The following is a 16273-nucleotide window of genomic DNA, read 5'->3' as shown; positions in this document are numbered from 1 at the left end:
CCAGCACTGCCACTTTTACCCTCCCCCATAAGTGGTCATACTATATTTTGAAGTAGATGTTACTGCCCTCCCCCTTTATATATGATAAAGGGAACCTGAGAATTGTGAACAGACTCCCCCCAGGTCTAACCATCTTTTGGAAGAAGCATTCAACAGAACAAAATATGTGGTGTATTTAGGATGTCAGTCCTCTTGTGCATGCTGCCACTGTTAAGGTCATCAGACTTACAGTGACTTTCAGCAATCCACTGTATAGGTAATCGTCTTCTTTGGCCTGTCCAGGGAAACCCAAACCTGCAGATGGCGGGTATGCATCCCATCCCCCTCCTCCTACGCAGGCGGCCATTGGGGGTGCACCCCACCACCCCGCTGCACAGGTGCTCAGCGGCTGCGCGGCCCCTCTTGTGCGGGCCACCGGTGGGTGCCCACTTCCCCCACTGCCACCATCCTGGCTCCAAGAATTCTCTCCAGAACAAGTCCACCTTGGGGCAGTGTGGTGGCTTCACTGTACCAGTCTTGAGGAGGACTGGTGCCCAGCATCCATCCTGGGTGAGGGAATTCATTGGTTCCAGCTGTGGAAGCCTCATGGAGCTGCAGCGGCTGTGCGGCACAGCGCGGGCTCTGCGGGAGGGGGTTGGAAGCCACTAGACTCACCCATTCCTCCTTGGGAATCCTTGAATTCCTGCTGTTGAGCCTCAGTGTTCACTGAGGGCCAGTCATCAACTGTTTAAGTATTCAATTATCAATAAGCTGAAGTCTGTAGAAGGCCATAATGGCCCTGCTTTAAGTGGTTCACTGCTCCTGCAGCTCACCACACTGTCTCTGCCTCCACCGCCATCTTGGATCTCCTGGATTTACATTTTTAAAAGCTTCAAGTATTTAGGAAGCTCTGTTGGCCTAGTTGTAATGAGTTGCCCTGGTAACCCAAAGGCCCACAGTTCGTATCCACCAGCTGCTCCATGGAAAAAAGATGGACAGTCTCCCACTGTGTGATTTGCAGCCTCAAAACCCACTGGAGGCATCCCATCACAATGGCATATAACAATAACTCAGCTGTTTGGAGAATAGAGAGCAAGGCCAGAAGAAAGAGCATGAGGAGTCTCTGGTCTTAGACTGGAAATGACTGGTTTAAAAAAGAATAGTGGATAGCTTTGAAGTAGTGCTGAGAAGACTTGCTGATGGATTAGATTAGGAGTGGGGTTAGATGGTATTGACAGTTAAGACAATAAAGTTGACTTTCTGTTGTCACTTTGGAAATGTTGTTGTTAGTTGACATCAGGTTGTCTCTGACTTGTAGTGATCTTATATACAGCAAAACTAAGTGTTGCCCAGTGCTGAGCTGCCTTCATGATTGTCCTTATGCTTCAGTCTTTGATTGTGGGTAATTGGGTAAATCTTTCAACTATGGGACTTATCTTCTTAATGTTGGACAGTATTCTGTCATCCATAATGGAAAGAGGTTGCCAGATCTTTCAGAGGAGAAATTAGGAGTTAGACTAAACATTTTCACATAACTTTTCTTAATGAGTAGTAAACTTTTGGTTTTTATACTTTTGGTAAACTCAGAAGTTGAGACCTAAAAAGCCTTTTTTTTTTTTTGTGGTTTAGAATGTGTTCAGCAAAATGTACACCAATCTAGCAGTTTCTTCATTTTCAACTAAGTGACACTGATTACATACTTCAGATTGTGTAACTATACTCAGCCTTTTTCTGTGTTGTTCTTCCCCTGTTAATAATCATTCCACTTTTTACTGTCAGCTTAATTCCATACAGATGGAGACTGAAAATGCACAATGTTCCAGGCAGATAGTCTTTACTGCCTAGCTAAATTATTGTTTGAGACAAACAGCAGCCAGAAAAAAGGCAGGATTATGGATGTGCTGGATCTTAATGTTGTTTTTGTTCTGTGCCAATGAGTCACCTGTGACTCAGAAACCCTATGTACAAGGGCCCTAATCCCTGCTCTATTCTATGCCAATCTTATTGTCTCTGACACAGATACTCCTATTACCCCTGTCACTGAATCAATACATCTCATCAAGGGTCTTCCTCTCTTGCACTGTCACTCCACCCTCCCAAGCATGACATCCCTCTCCAAGGATCGGTCCCTCCTTGCAACATGCCCACAGTATGACAGATGAAGCTTCAGAATCCTTGCCTCCAAGGAGCGGTTTGGTCTCTCCCTCTCTAGGACTAACATGTTTGTTCTTCTAGCTGTACTTGCTATAGTTAATACTCTTCTTCAGCACCACAGCTCAAGGTAGCAATTCTCCTTTTATTGTCCCTAGTCATTGTCCAGCTTTCTTATGCATTGCAAGTAATTGCAAAGACTATGGCCTGGATCAGGTGTACTTTAGTCTCTAGACTAACAATCGTTGCTCTTCAGTACTTTGGAGAGGTCTCTGACAGCAGACTTTCCCAATGCACTTCTTATAATTTCCTGGCTGCTGGTCCCAAGAGTGTCGATTGTGGATCCAAGCAAATTACAACTGTTAACAATCTCAATATTATCACCATCTATCATGATGGTGCCAATCAGCCCAGTGGTGAGGATCTTTGTTTTCTCTATGTTTTCTTCATATTGAAGGCTGCAGTCCTTGCAGCAAGCACTTCAGTCCTCCTCAGTTTCAGCAAGCAGGGTTGTGTCATCTGCATAATGCAGATTGTTGATGAGTCTTCCTCTAATCCTAATGCCAAATTTCTCCTTATAGAGCTCAGCCTTCCAGATCCGTTCTGTATATAGATTGAAAAGTTATGGAGATAGGACACATCCCTGGCATACATCCTTCCCAATTTTGCCTGTGGCCCTTTGGCCAAGAAAACAACACTATATACCAGATGCTGTGTCCTAATAGTTTGGAGATGGGAGAGCAGAATTAAAATATACAGACAATGAACACTGTAAAGGTCCAAGATGAGTGAGGATCAACCTGGGAAGGTTCCACATAAGGACAGTACGACTATTGCAATTAAAAAATAGGAGCGGAGTACGTGCAACTGTTCAAAGGGGGGAGGGGAAGGGGAAAAGGGGGAGGCAAAAGAAGAGAGGGGAAATAACTAGTGCATCAGAGATTAGTGGATGGAAGAGAGAATGAAGAGGTGTGGTGGAGCCTTGGTGGTGATATAAAGAATGGATCAATAGTAATAAATTATATAAAACACAAGGGATGTCAATGATTGTATAAAATACAATGTACATGAAGATAACACAATATATGACTGATGGTATGAAAATAAATTTAAAAATAGGTATAAAAATTAGATATTGTTTGATTTTAAGAAAATTCCAGGGAATATTTTGGCTTTAAGGCTTAAAGATTATCTCAGAGCAACAGTTTTAGGGGTTCATACAGCTTCTACAACTCTAGAAGTCAAGATGCGATGAAAATTTGAAATTTTGTTCTGCATTTTTTTTGCCTCTTGATCAAGATTCTTCTGTAGAATCATAGATTAAAATGTTCAATAATGATAGCCAGGTACTATCTAGTTCTTTTAGTGTCATAGGAAAGGAGGTAGTTTCTCGTGATGACATTAGCCACAAATGCTGTAATCCCAAAGGCTCACAGTTTGAATCCACCAGTTGCTCCATGGGAGAAATGAACAGTCTCCTCCCCATGTGAGTTACTGCCTCTGAGAAGCCCACTAGAGGGTCATCTATGGGTTGGTTCCAACTGTAAGACACACAACAACATCCTTGACTCTCCTTCCTCTTTTACTCCAAGTGAATCATGAGAACAGTTGTTATGAGTTGAATGCTTTGGATGCTTTTAAGACCCCAGGCACTGTGTAACAAATTAAAAGATCGAACACAGGCACTGGACATCCTATTAGGTCATATAACTTGATGTTCTGAAGAACCATCCAAACCAAGGAATCAAATCCTATCTTGGCAGATACACATCATATTCTTATAAATATATGATTAAGTATTACTGGAATGTCAGGAGTCCAAAATAAGAGCTGATAGTAAAGTGGACTGGGGAGCGGCTGTATAACAATGAAGGAAGTTTGTTGGGTTTTTTTTTCCAAAGAGAAAAGCGAATGGGGTGTGGGGTGGGGGGAAAATGTGCAACAATGAGTGAATAGAAATCCAAGTTCTCTATAAATATTCATTAAAATGTCAATTTAAAAAGTTGGAAATAGAAAAAATATATGTATCATACACATATTTTTCAACCGTATTACTGACAGCAATTTTATTAATCATTTATGCAACTCTATCCTTACTGTGATTTTTTTTCCATTACCAAACCTCGAAACTCAGTAGTCCATAAGCAGTAACCCTCCTTCTGTCTTCACCTCCACCTCTGGTAGCCTCCAGTGAACTTTGATCTCTATGCAGTTGCCTATTCTTGCCTTTAAAAGAAAATGAATGAGATCACATAATATTTGTCTGTCTGTGATTGACTTGCTTCACTCAGTGTTTTCAAGTTTCATCAGTGTACCTATCATATATCAAGAGCCCATTCTTCTATGTTTTGAGAAGGAACAACCCTCTGTAAAGAACATCATACTTGGTAAAATAGAGGATTGCTGTAGAAGGAGAACAAACACCCTCAAAACATTGGTTTGACATCGTGGCTCAAGTATATCAAAGAGTATAAGGCTAGATCAGGATTAGGAATTTCATTCTGTTGTACAAAAGGTCACTATGAATTGCAATTGACTCAATAGCATTTGATAACAACAACAATAAGGACATAAACTAAAAATATATGACATATACATGATTGTGTTTTTAAAAACGTTGAGAATTGGCTTTTCTTCTTATTGCCTTAGCCCCTTTTGGGGACATGGTCTCTACCTGCCTGAGTATGTTCCACACTGTGAAAACTGGCGGTTCAAAGAGGGTGAAGAAACTGTAGTTCTTCTTTGAAGAGACTGTGGCTCTTCTTTGAAAAGACTGTGGCAAGTTTTAACCAGAGGAACTCTGGAGTTTGAGCTACAGTTAAAGGTTTTGCTTGCTGGGTTATTGAAGGAAAAGCTGACTTGTAACTGCTCTGAGGTAAAGCTTGCTAGATAATTGAGGGAACCAGAGGTACATTTGTGCCGCTGAAATGAACCTGGAATTTCACTAATTGAGGTGTTGGGCCTTGTTACTGTGGCTTGAGACTGCTGGACTAAATGTGGACTTGCATTGTTTGATATTCTTTGCTTCCCCCATTGCCCAATCTATTCTCCTTTAAAAAATCCCACAACTCTGAGTAAAAGGGCGTGGTGGGTGGAAGCCCATTCTTACTGTATTCCACTGTGTACTGGTTTTTGTACCACAGTTTGTTTATCCATTCATCTGTTGTTGTCTGCTTGGGTTGTTTACACCTTTTGGCTATTGTGCATATTGTTGGAGTTGTCAATAGTGTTTGAGTTTCTGCTTTGAAGTCTTTTGCATGCATATCAGAGTAGAATCACGGTACCATGTTGTACTTCCCCCCTCCCCAATATCTAAAGCATTTTACTGCAGTTCTAGAACAGAGAGAATTATCTAAAAAATTGCCTTCTCATCTAAATATTGTTATTGCCTTTACCCTCCTTCTACTAGTTATTTACAAAATTTGAATGCAAGTTTGAACAAACTCTTTCAATTTTCTCACATCCCCCCATCAAATTGTACAACTCAATGATTAATCCTCCCTCCCCCTCTGCACATCCACATCCCTCTGCTTACAGCCTTTCCCACCCTTCCAGGATCCTTATACTCATTCTACAATAACGTTTTTATACAATATTTATCCTTATGGGACTGAGTTAGTTCACTCAGCATAATGCTCTCTAGTCCCTCCCAAGTTAGGTAATAATTTACAGTTATTGCTCCTGTGTGCTGTATAGTATTTTATTGTGTGAATGTACCATAATTTCTCAAACCATTTATTTGTGGTTGGACATTTGGGCTGTTTCCATGTTCTTGCAATGGTGAATAATGCTGCTGTGAACATTGATGTACAAATCTCCGTTTGTGCCTCGGTTCTCATATTCTCAGGGTTTATTCCAAGTAGTGGAGTAGCTGGGTCATATGATTCAGCTTTTTGAAGAGGCACCAAACTGTCTTCCAGAATGGTTGCACTAATTGACAGTCCCACCAACAATGTCTAAGAGTTCCTTTCTCTCCACATTCTCTCCAACTTCTATTACTTGCTGCCCTGTTATACTTTGCCACTCTTACTGGTGTGAGATGGGACCTCATTGTGGTTTTTATTTGCATCTCTCTTATTGCCAGTGATTTGGAGCATTTCTTCATGTGTCTGTTTGCCATTCGAATATCTTCCATTTTGTAATTGGATTATCAATCTTTTTCTTGTGGAGGTCCAGGAGTAAGACTCTTGTCTGAGATGGTATTACTGAATGTTTGTTCCCAGTCTGTAGGTTTTCTTTTCACCTGTTGGAAAAAGTTTTTGATGTGAATAGAGATTTAATCTTTAGACAGTCCCATGCATCAATTTTATCCCCTTTAGATTGTGCATTTCTGGTTGTATTTGGCAGTCTACCTTGGACTAGCGCTTCTAAGCTTGATCCCAGGGTTATTGCCTTTTATACTTGCATTAGGTACTAACCTACTTAATATATTACTCTCTCTATTTTTACAAGGTACTTACATGCAAAGAATAGTTTATATGTAGTTCCTAGCAAACAGGAAACTTAAGATAGAATTTACATATGGCTGAGAAAACACTGTTTCAAAAGTTGTAGGATTTTTCCATTCATATGATATTTCTCGCCTTAATTTTTTTTTTAGGATCCACATACCACTTTCCATAGTAGCTGTACAATTTTCCATTCCCAAATGAAAAGTAATTGAGATCATATTTCTTTTTTAAAATTTTTTTATTGTGAAAATAGAAGGATAACTAGTAAAACATATATGATAATCTAAAAGAGTAAGAGGTGGGAGCAGAAAGGTGAGGATGGGTAGGGATGAAATCAGTGTTGTACAGTTTGGTGGATAGAGGGAGTGGATAAAGGAAATGAGAAAAATCTGGTGGGGACCAGAAAAGACAATGGGCAATGGTGGGCATAGCTGAATGGTGATCAGTTTGGTTTTGGGGTTTTGTGGGTTTTTTTTAGAGATTGTCTTTTTATTTGTGGGTTTCCCCTTTGGGAATAGGGGCACAGACTCTCTGGCTGCTTCATACCAAACAGGGGTGTTGAGATGAAGGGGAAGGATAACCCTCTTTAACACTTTACTGGTGCTCTTGAGTTGAAGCTGCATGCCTTCTTGTTCAGTTAGAAGATATTTTCATGGCATTTTCTGCCCTCTGGACTGCAAGGTGTTTGTGTGGGTGAGTCCAGTGGGAGTGGCTGGCTGAACTTTGAGGCTGAACATCCACCTCTGCCTCCTTAGCTGACAGTTATATTTCCTTTTTATCTCTGGGACCAAGTTCAGAGTTCAGGTTCTGGAAAAATACTCAGTGTTCAGATTTCCTATAGGAGAAGGAGCAAACCTAGAGAGAACAAGCTTTTGAGTTACAAAGAAAAGGGCATTGGAGGTGTTACTCACAGATATACTAGAGGAAGAGATAGGGGAAAGTGGCTTAGATAAAGTTCTTCATACACACCAGGCAGTGTCCCCAGAGGCCTGGTGGCTCTCCTAAGGGGCCTGACAGCTTTCCACAGGGGCCTGGCAGCTCTCTCCAGGGGCTGGTGGGCTCTCCCTTGCCAGATTTCTCTCCCCAGGGATTAGGGGATCATATTTCTTACAGTAAATAGAATGGTACCTAAATCAAAACTAAGACCATTACCATCAAGTCAATTCTGACCCATTATGGCCCCATCTGTTACAGAGTAGAATTGCTCTATTGATTTTTTCTTAGCTGTCATACTTGTAGAAGCAAATTTGGCATAGCTTTCTTTGTCAACATTGCTAGATGGGTTCTAACTCTTAACCATTAAATTCACTAGATGAGTGCAACTTGTGTTTACCAGGGACTTTAGAATGGTCTGTTGTTGCTGTGTACCATCGTTTCCAGAGGCTATAAATTACACAGGAGTTGATTGGCCATCTTTCTCCCATAGAACAGCTGGTAGATTCAAACAATATCTCTTTGAGTTGATAGTGCAATTCTTTACCACTAGGCCACCAGAGCTCCCTACAATGGGTCTATATATTTTTCTGTCAAACACATAGATTACATTTTTTTGTAGACTAATGTCTACTTTGATGTTTGCCAGAAAAAAAAAGTTTGAGAACAGCTTTGTCTGTTAGACAACGTCTGCCAATAGCTATGTCCATGTTTTCATTCTCTCCACAGGCTCATGACAGACTACCTTGAATTTCTCTTAGGAGCAATGTTCATGGTCAGTCCTGCATTTGGAATTTCTCCCTGCTCTACTGATCATCAGATAGCCTTATACAGGTTCTGCAACCTCACTCAGATTCCCCACGTCTTCAGCACCACTGAGCGCCTCCTACTGAGCTACAACTACATTGGGACAGTCACTTCCCTATCATTCCCTTTCCTGGAGCAGTTGAAGCTGCTAGAACTTGGGACCCAGTTTACACCTCTAACTATTGACAAAGAGGCCTTCAGAAACCTGCCCAATCTTCGCATTCTGGATCTGGGCCAGAATAAGATAGCCTTCTTGCATCCTGATGCTTTTCAGGCACTACCCCATCTGCTTGAACTTAGATTGTTTTCCTGTGGTTTCTCAGGTGCTATACTAAGAGGTGGCTATTTCAGAAATTTGAAATCCTTAACTCGCCTGGATCTATCAAAAAATCAAATTGAAACCCTTCATTTGCATCCTTCATTCCAAGAATTGAATTCCTTAACATCCATAGACTTTTCCCTCAACTATGTAGCCTCTGTATGTGAGAGTGAGCTGAAGCCTCTGCAAGGGAAAACGTTCTCCTCCTTTAGTCTTGCATCTAATCACCTGTACCTTAGTATCTCCATGGACTGGGGAAAGTGCATGAACCCATTCAGAAACATGTCTCTGGAAACCCTGGATGTTTCTGGTAATGGCTGGGATGTGGCTATCACAAGAAACTTTAGTAGTGCCATCAGTGGGAGCCAGATTGTCTCTTTGGTTCTTGCCTACCACACTATGGGTTCTGGATTTGGCTTCCAGAACATCAGAGACCCTGACCAGACCACATTTGTTGGCTTGGGGAAGAGTTCACTGATTCAACTGGACCTTTCACATGGGTTTATCTTCTCTTTAAAAGTCCAGCTCTTTGAGACCCTCAAGGAATTGAAAGCCCTGAACCTTGCCTACAACAAAATTAACAGGATTGTAGAGGGAGCTTTTTATGGACTTGACAACCTCCAAGTTCTCAATCTGTCATATAACCTCCTGGGAGAGCTTTATAATTTTAATTTCAAGGGATTGTCAAAGGTAGCCTACATTGATCTACAGAGGAACCACATTGGGATAATTCAGGATCAAACATTCCAATTCCTGAAAAATTTAAATACCTTGGATCTCCAGGACAATGCTCTTAAAACCATCCATTTTCTTCCAAGCTTGTCTGCTCTCTTCTTGGGTGGCAATAAATTAGTGACTTTATCAAACATCAGGCTAAGGGCTAACTTCATCCAGTTATCAGAGAACAGACTAAAAAACATGGACGATCTCTACTTACTTCTCCAAGTGCCTCACCTTCAAACTCTGATTTTAAATCAAAATCTCATTTCCTTGTGTAATCAAACCCGTGCCCCTTTAGAGAACTCCAGCTTAAAGAAACTTTTCCTTGGAGAAAATATGTTGCAACTTGCCTGGGAAACTGGGTCCTGTTGGGATGTTTTTAAGGGGCTGTCTCACCTCCAAGTCCTGTATTTGCACAGTAACTACCTTAGTTTTCTGCCTCCCGGGGTCTTTAGCCACCTGACTGCATTGAGGGGACTCGATCTCAGCAACAACAGACTGACAAGTCTTTCTCCTAATGATTTACCCACTAACTTAGAGATCCTGGATGTATCCAGGAACCAGCTCCTGTCTCCTAATCCCAGTCTGTTTGCATCACTTAGGATGGTGGACATAAGGCATAATAATTTCATCTGTGAATGTGAACTTAACACTTTTCTCCATTGGCTCAATCAGACAAATGTCACCATATTTGGGTCTCCTGAAGAGTTATACTGTGTGTTCCCTGAGTCTCTCACTGGAGTCCCCCTGCATTCTCTTTCTGTCAAAGGGTGTGATGAAGAGGAAACCATGCAGTCCATACGGTTTGCTTTTTTTGTCTTCTTCACTGGAATGTTGATGTTATTCCTCGTGATTGTCCTCGTGGTCACCAAGTTGCGGGGATCTTGTTTCCTCTGTTATAAAAGTGCTCAGAGACTACTGCTGAGGGACCATCCCATGCACCCAGTACCTGATCAATATAAATATGATGCCTATTTGTGCTTCAGTAGTAAAGACTTCAAATGGGTGCAGAATGCTTTGCTCAAGCACCTGGACACACAGTACAGTGACCAAAACAAATTCAGTCTGTGCTTTGAAGAACGAGATTTTGTCCCAGGGCAGGATCACATCGTCAACATCCAGCATGCTATCTGGAACAGCCGGAAGGTTGTTTGTCTTGTGAGCAGACACTTCCTCCAAGATGGTTGGTGTCTTGAAGCCTTTAGCTTCACCCAAAGCAGGTGCTTATCTGACCTCGACAATGTCCTCATCATGGTGGTGGTTGGATCCCTTTCTCAGTACCAGCTGATGAAACACCAGTCCATCAGGGCATTCGTACAGAAGCAGCAGTACTTGAGGTGGCCCGAGGACCCGCAAGACATTTACTGGTTTCTTAACAAACTCTCCCAACAAATACTCAAGAAAAATAAGAGAGACAGTAACATTCCTTTGCAAACTATAATGACCATCTCCTAGTAAAAGGAACATTTTTTAAAATAAAATTTTTATTTCATATTGGTTTACTTATAAAGGTTTTATACACTGTTTTTACATCAAATCCCATTTCCTTTACTCACCACTCCCTCTACCCACCAAATTGTGTGGCCCTATGATTACCATCCCTACCCATCTCACCCTTCCTGCTCCTCCCTTTCCCTCCCTTGCATCCTTATACACGCTTTACTAGATATTTTTCTGTTTCTGCAATAGTGGTCTTATACAATATTTGCCCTGTGTAACTGAGTTAGTTTTAGCATAATGCTCTGAAGTCCCTCTGAGGTTGTGTAGTGATTTTCAAAATCATTGCTCTGTATCCTGCATAGTATTCCAACATATGAATTATATTATGGTTGAAAACATATGGGGAGTTTGTGCTTATGCTAAACCAGTATTTGGACCAGGAGGCAGTTGTCAGAACAGAGCAAGGAAATGCTACATGGTTTAAAATTAGGGAGTGTATATGACATGGGTGTGTCCTATCTCAATACCTTTTTAATCTGTATACAGAACAAAACATCCAGGAGACTGGGCTCTATGAGGAAGAGTGTGGCATTAGGATTGGAGGAAGATGCATCAACAAACTGCATAATGCAGATGACACAATCCTGCTCGCTGAAACTGAGGAAGATTTGAAGCACTTGTTGCAGAAGGTCAAGGACTGCACCCTTCAATATGGATTGAAACTCAATATCAAGAAGACTCTTACTACTGGGCTGATTGGCAGCATCATGATAGATGGTAGTGAAGAGATTGAGATTGTTAACAGATTTAGCTTGCTTGGCTCCACAATCAACACTTTTGGTATCGTTTGTTGTTGTTGTTATGTGTCGTCGAGTCGCTTGCGACTCATAGCAACCCTATGTACAACAGCCCTAAACCCTGCTCTATCCTGTGCCAGTCACACTGCCTCAGACACACCCATCCTGATTACCCCAGTCAGTGAATCAATCCACATCATAGAGGGTCTTCCCCTCCTGTGTTGTCCCTCCACCCTCCCAAAGCATGCTGTCCCTCTCCAAGGACCGGTCCCTCCTTACAACATGTCCAAAGTATGTCAGACCAAGCCCCAGAATCCTTGCCTCCAAGGAGCAGCCTGGTTTAACCTTCTCTAGGATGAATCTGTTTGTTTTCTTGGCAGTCCATGGTACATTCAATAATCTTCTCCAGCACCACAGCTCAAAGGCATCAATTCTCTTTCTGTCCTTCCTAGTCATTATCCAACTCTCTGAGGCATAACAAGTGATAGCAAAGACCATGGCCTGTATCAGACACACCTTAGTCTCCAAAGTAACACCATTGCTCTTCAGTATCCTGGAGAGGTCCCTAACAGCAGACTTTCCTATCATAATAGGTCTTTTAATTTCCTGGCTGCTGGTGCCAAGAGTGTTGACTGTAGAGCCAGGCAGACTAAAATTGTTAACAGTGGCAAGAAGCTGCACTGCAATACGAGAGGTATACAGTTCAAATCCACCAGATCCTCTGCTGGAGAAGGAGGGGCAGTCTCCTCCTGTACCAATCAGGTCCAATTTGATGGTACACACTTTTGGTATTAGCAGCCAGGAAATCAAAAGAAGAATTGCATTGGGAAAGTCTTCTGTAATGACATCTCCAGAGTGCTGAAGAGCAAGGATGTCAATCTGAAGACTCAGGTGAACCTGATCCAAGCCATGGTCATCATAATTAGGTGCTATGCATCAGAAGCTGGATAATGACTAAGAATGATAGAAGGAGAATTGATGACTGTGAGCTGCAGTGCTGAAGAAAAGAATGTACCATGGAATGCTAAAAGAACAAACGAGTTCAACCTGGTGAGGGTGAAACCAGGCTGTTCCTTGTAGGCAAGGATTCTGAAGCTCCATTTGACATACTTTGGGCATGTTGCAAGGAGGGGCCAGTCCTTAGAGAGGGACATTATGCTTGGGAGAGTGGAGGGACAGTACAAGAGAGGAAGATCCTTGATGAGAAGGACTGATTCAGTGACTGGGGTAATGGGGGTAGGTGTATCAGAGACAGTAAGGCAGGCACAGGATAGAGCAATGCTCAGAGTTGATGAACATAGGGTTGCTATGAGTCACAGATAATTGATGGCACATAACAACAACAACCACAACCATACTCTAGGAATGGTGAATAGCACTGCTATGAACATTGGTATATAAGTCTCAAGTTTTGCCTCAGTTCTCATTTTCTCAGGGTAATAGGCTGGGTCATATGGAGTTTCTATGTTTAGCTTTCTAAGGAAATGCCAAACTGCCTCCCAGAGTGGTTGTACCATTTCACAATCCCACCAACAAGGCAGAAGTGTTCCTATCTCACCACATCCTCTCCAACATTTGTTACTTGTTGTCCTGTTAAACTTTGCCATTGCCACTGGGGTGAGATGGTTTCTCATTGTGGTTTTAATTTGTTTCTCTTTTACTGCCAGTGATTTGGAGCATGTCTTTATGTGTCTGTTGGCCATCCAAATATCTTCTTCTGTGAAAAGTCTTTCCATGTCTTTCCCCCCTTTTTGTAATTCTGTCATCAGTCTTTTTTCTTGTGAAGGAACTGTAAGGATTCTATAAAATTTTTATATGAGACCCTTGTCTGAGATGACATTCCCAAATATTTTTTCCCAGTCACTAGGTTCTCTTTTCACTGTGTTGGAGAACGTCTTTTTTATGTGTACCAGTATTTAATTTTTTTTTTTATCCTCTCTAGATTGTGTCTTTCTGGCTGTATTTGGCAGTCTCTTTATACCATAAACTAAGTCATCTAAGCAGTATCCCAGTTTGTCTCTTTTGAACAATATTGTTTTGGGCTTTACTCCCAGGTCTCTGACCCACCTTGAGTTGACTTTTTAGTGTCGTGTGAGATGTGGATCCTGTTTCAGCTGCAGTTTTACCAGTTCCATTTGTTGGGAAAGTTTTCATTTCCTCAATTGAAAGGTTTTAATTCCTTGTCAAATATCAGTTGACCATAGATAGATGAGTACATTTCTGGGTTCTCAGTTCTGTTCCATTAGTCTATGTGCCTGTCATTGCGCCAGTATCATGCTGGTTTGGATTACTATCACTGTGTAGTAGGTTTTGAGTTCAGGTAATGCTAAGTCTCTAGCTTCATTTTTGTTTTCCAGAAGTGCCTTGCTTATTCAGGGTCTCTTTCCTCTCCAAATAAACTTGTCCACTTCCCTTTACGTCCCCTTGAAATATGAATTTTATATCTGTATTGGGATTGCATTGAACAAGTAGACTGCTTTTGGCAGGATTGTCATTTTCACAATAATTGAGTCTTCCTATCCTTGAACAGGGAACATTTTGCCACTTTTATTGTGTCTCACAGAAATGTTCTGTGGTTTTCTTTGTTTGAGTCTTTTGTGTCTCTAGTTAAGATCTCTCCCAAGTATCTCAGTTGGTGGTTGGATATAGTGAATGGTATTACTTTCTTGGTTTCCTTCTCTGCGTTCTCTTTGTTACTGCAGAGGAATACCACTGATTTTTGGATATTTGTCTTATATCCTGCCACTCTTGTACTAAATTGGTCTACCAGCTCAATTTTTTTGGTGAGTCCTTGGGGTTTTCTGAGTCATAGACAACTCATAGCGACCCTATGAATGAAAGACCTGAGCACTGTTCATAGAGTTTCTGGAGGCAAGCCATTTTGGAAGTGGATGCCACTCCTGCTTTCAAGCTTGTTTTAATCAGGAAGCTCCACCAAACACTGTCCTCCAATGGTAACCATTATTCCATTTGGCACATCAGTGTCACAGTGTTTAGCATCACAGAAACCATGAGTTACCTCTGTATAGCAATGTACAGACCAATGTTATATCACTTAGAAGAATGTTTGACCTATCTGCATATAGTGATAATTTAATTATCTCTTTACAGATCAGGATGCGTTTTATTTCCTTCTCTTGTCGTATTGCCCTAGCAAGCACTTCTAATACAATATTGAATAGAAATGGTGAGTGGACATCCTTGTCTGGTTCCTGTTTGCAAGGAAAATGCTTTCAGCCTTTCTTCATTGAGTTTTGCATATATACTGGTTTTACATATATATACTGGTTTTACATATATATACTGGTTTTACATATATATACTGGTTTTACATATATATATACTGGTTTTACATATATACTTTCACTGTGTTGAGGATATTCTCTTCTATTCCAATTCTTATGCGTGTCTTTATCAGGAAGAAGTGTTGGATTTTGTCAAATGCCTTTTCCACATCAATTGCTAAGCTTATATGGTTCTTGTTATTTGCTTTGTTAATGTGGTGAATTATGTTGTTTTTCTTATGTTGAACCATCCTTGCATAACTGCTATAAATCCCACTAGGTCATGATGAATTTTTTTTCCTGTTGGATAGGATTTTGCTAAGCTTTTTTGCATCTATATTCATGAGAGATATTGGTAAGTAATTTTATTTCTTGGTATTATTTTTGCCTGGTTTTTCATTATTTTCCAGTTTGGTTTTTTTGTTTTGTTTTGTTTTTTAAAGGTTTCAAGTTCAATAGTCACACTCTTTCCAAATACAAAAAGCAGTTACAATTCAACTGAACACAGAAGCTGTGTGCAAAGTTATGGGGAACCCAGACATTGTATAAAAAGTTAGGTCAAAGGTGGCTTTGTGGTTTGTTGGGGGTTTTTTTTGTGTCTTTTTTGAGGGTGTGGCTCTTCCTCAGTCACCTGAAGTCAGCTAAAAGATGAAACAGCCTATCAATAGCTGACCCACAGTAAAAACTGACAAATTCTCAAACTAAAAAAAAAAAGGGAAGAGGGAAAACATAATTACAAAAGAAAAAAGATCTGTCACTGCCTCCTCTCTCTGCATTTTGCTCATGGGTTGGTGTGGTTTTTGTTTTTTTTTTAAGTTTTCATTTTTTTTTTTTTTAAATCCTGAAAAGTAGACAGTAAAACAGCTCCTGGAAGAAATTATAACAAACTGCATGAAGGTCTGGGAAGATGAAGGGCCGAGGGTGGGGCTGAGTGAGAGTGAACAGGAGTCCTCAGTCACCCAGCTTCACTGTACCAAGGGAGGGGAAGGCTTTTTAGTCAAAAAGGGAGGAGGAAGAGGAGGACATGGGAACAAACAGAAGATAAAAGCTCATTGTTGCCTGTTTGAATCCAGAGAAATGCCAGGCCCTTTGTGTGGAGCCCTCAGTTGGGAGGCAGCTGGCTGGAGTGAGTCAGCCCTGGGATGACCTGTCTTCCAGCACCACACGACCCAGTGGGGGCATCAGCGGGGCCAAGGTGGCGCTGGTAGAGGAAGCGGGCAGGACCTCCGGGTGCCCTGGCTACTGTGTGCTCGTGCCGCCCTGTGTGCTCCCAGCGTAGCTACTGTAGTCGTAGTTCCCGTAATATGGCGGCCACTGGGCCTGGTTCTGATAGTACTGGTTCCACTGCTGGGCATACTGCTGATACTGGTTATAGCTGGGCTGAGGGTAGGT

General features: G+C 41.4%; 1 protein-coding gene and 1 pseudogene across 2 annotated transcripts in view; one reads left to right on the top strand and one right to left on the bottom strand.

The window, feature by feature from the left end:
* Nucleotides 1–8241: 8241 nt before the first annotated feature.
* On the top strand, nt 8242–10815 carry LOC102871154 (toll-like receptor 5-like). Its single transcript, XM_006898037.1, has one exon. The coding sequence runs from the start codon at nt 8248–8250 to the stop codon at nt 10813–10815; it is 2568 nt and encodes an 855-aa protein (XP_006898099.1). The 5' UTR covers nt 8242–8247.
* Nucleotides 10816–16120: 5305 nt separating this feature from the next.
* Nucleotides 16121–16273, bottom strand: part of LOC102854491 — a 2118-nt pseudogene continuing 1965 nt past the window's right edge. Inside the window, exon 2 of the transcript XR_438982.1 lies at nt 16121–16272. The product of XR_438982.1 is annotated as a heterogeneous nuclear ribonucleoprotein U-like protein 1-like (transcript). The remainder of the gene's footprint in view (nt 16273) is intronic.

Source organism: Elephantulus edwardii, unplaced genomic scaffold (genome assembly GCF_000299155.1).
Source record: "Elephantulus edwardii isolate Elephantulus edwardi_28Jun2011 unplaced genomic scaffold, EleEdw1.0 scaffold00218, whole genome shotgun sequence".
In the NCBI taxonomy this organism is placed as follows: Eukaryota; Metazoa; Chordata; class Mammalia; order Macroscelidea; family Macroscelididae; genus Elephantulus; species Elephantulus edwardii.
Note: the sequence above shows the minus strand (reverse complement) of the source record. Positions and strands in the feature narration are given on the sequence as shown.

Coding starts and splice junctions, on each gene's coding strand:
- LOC102871154 (XM_006898037.1), top strand. CDS start 8,248: ATGACAGACTACCTTGAATTTCTCTTAGGAGCAATGTTCATGGTCAGT.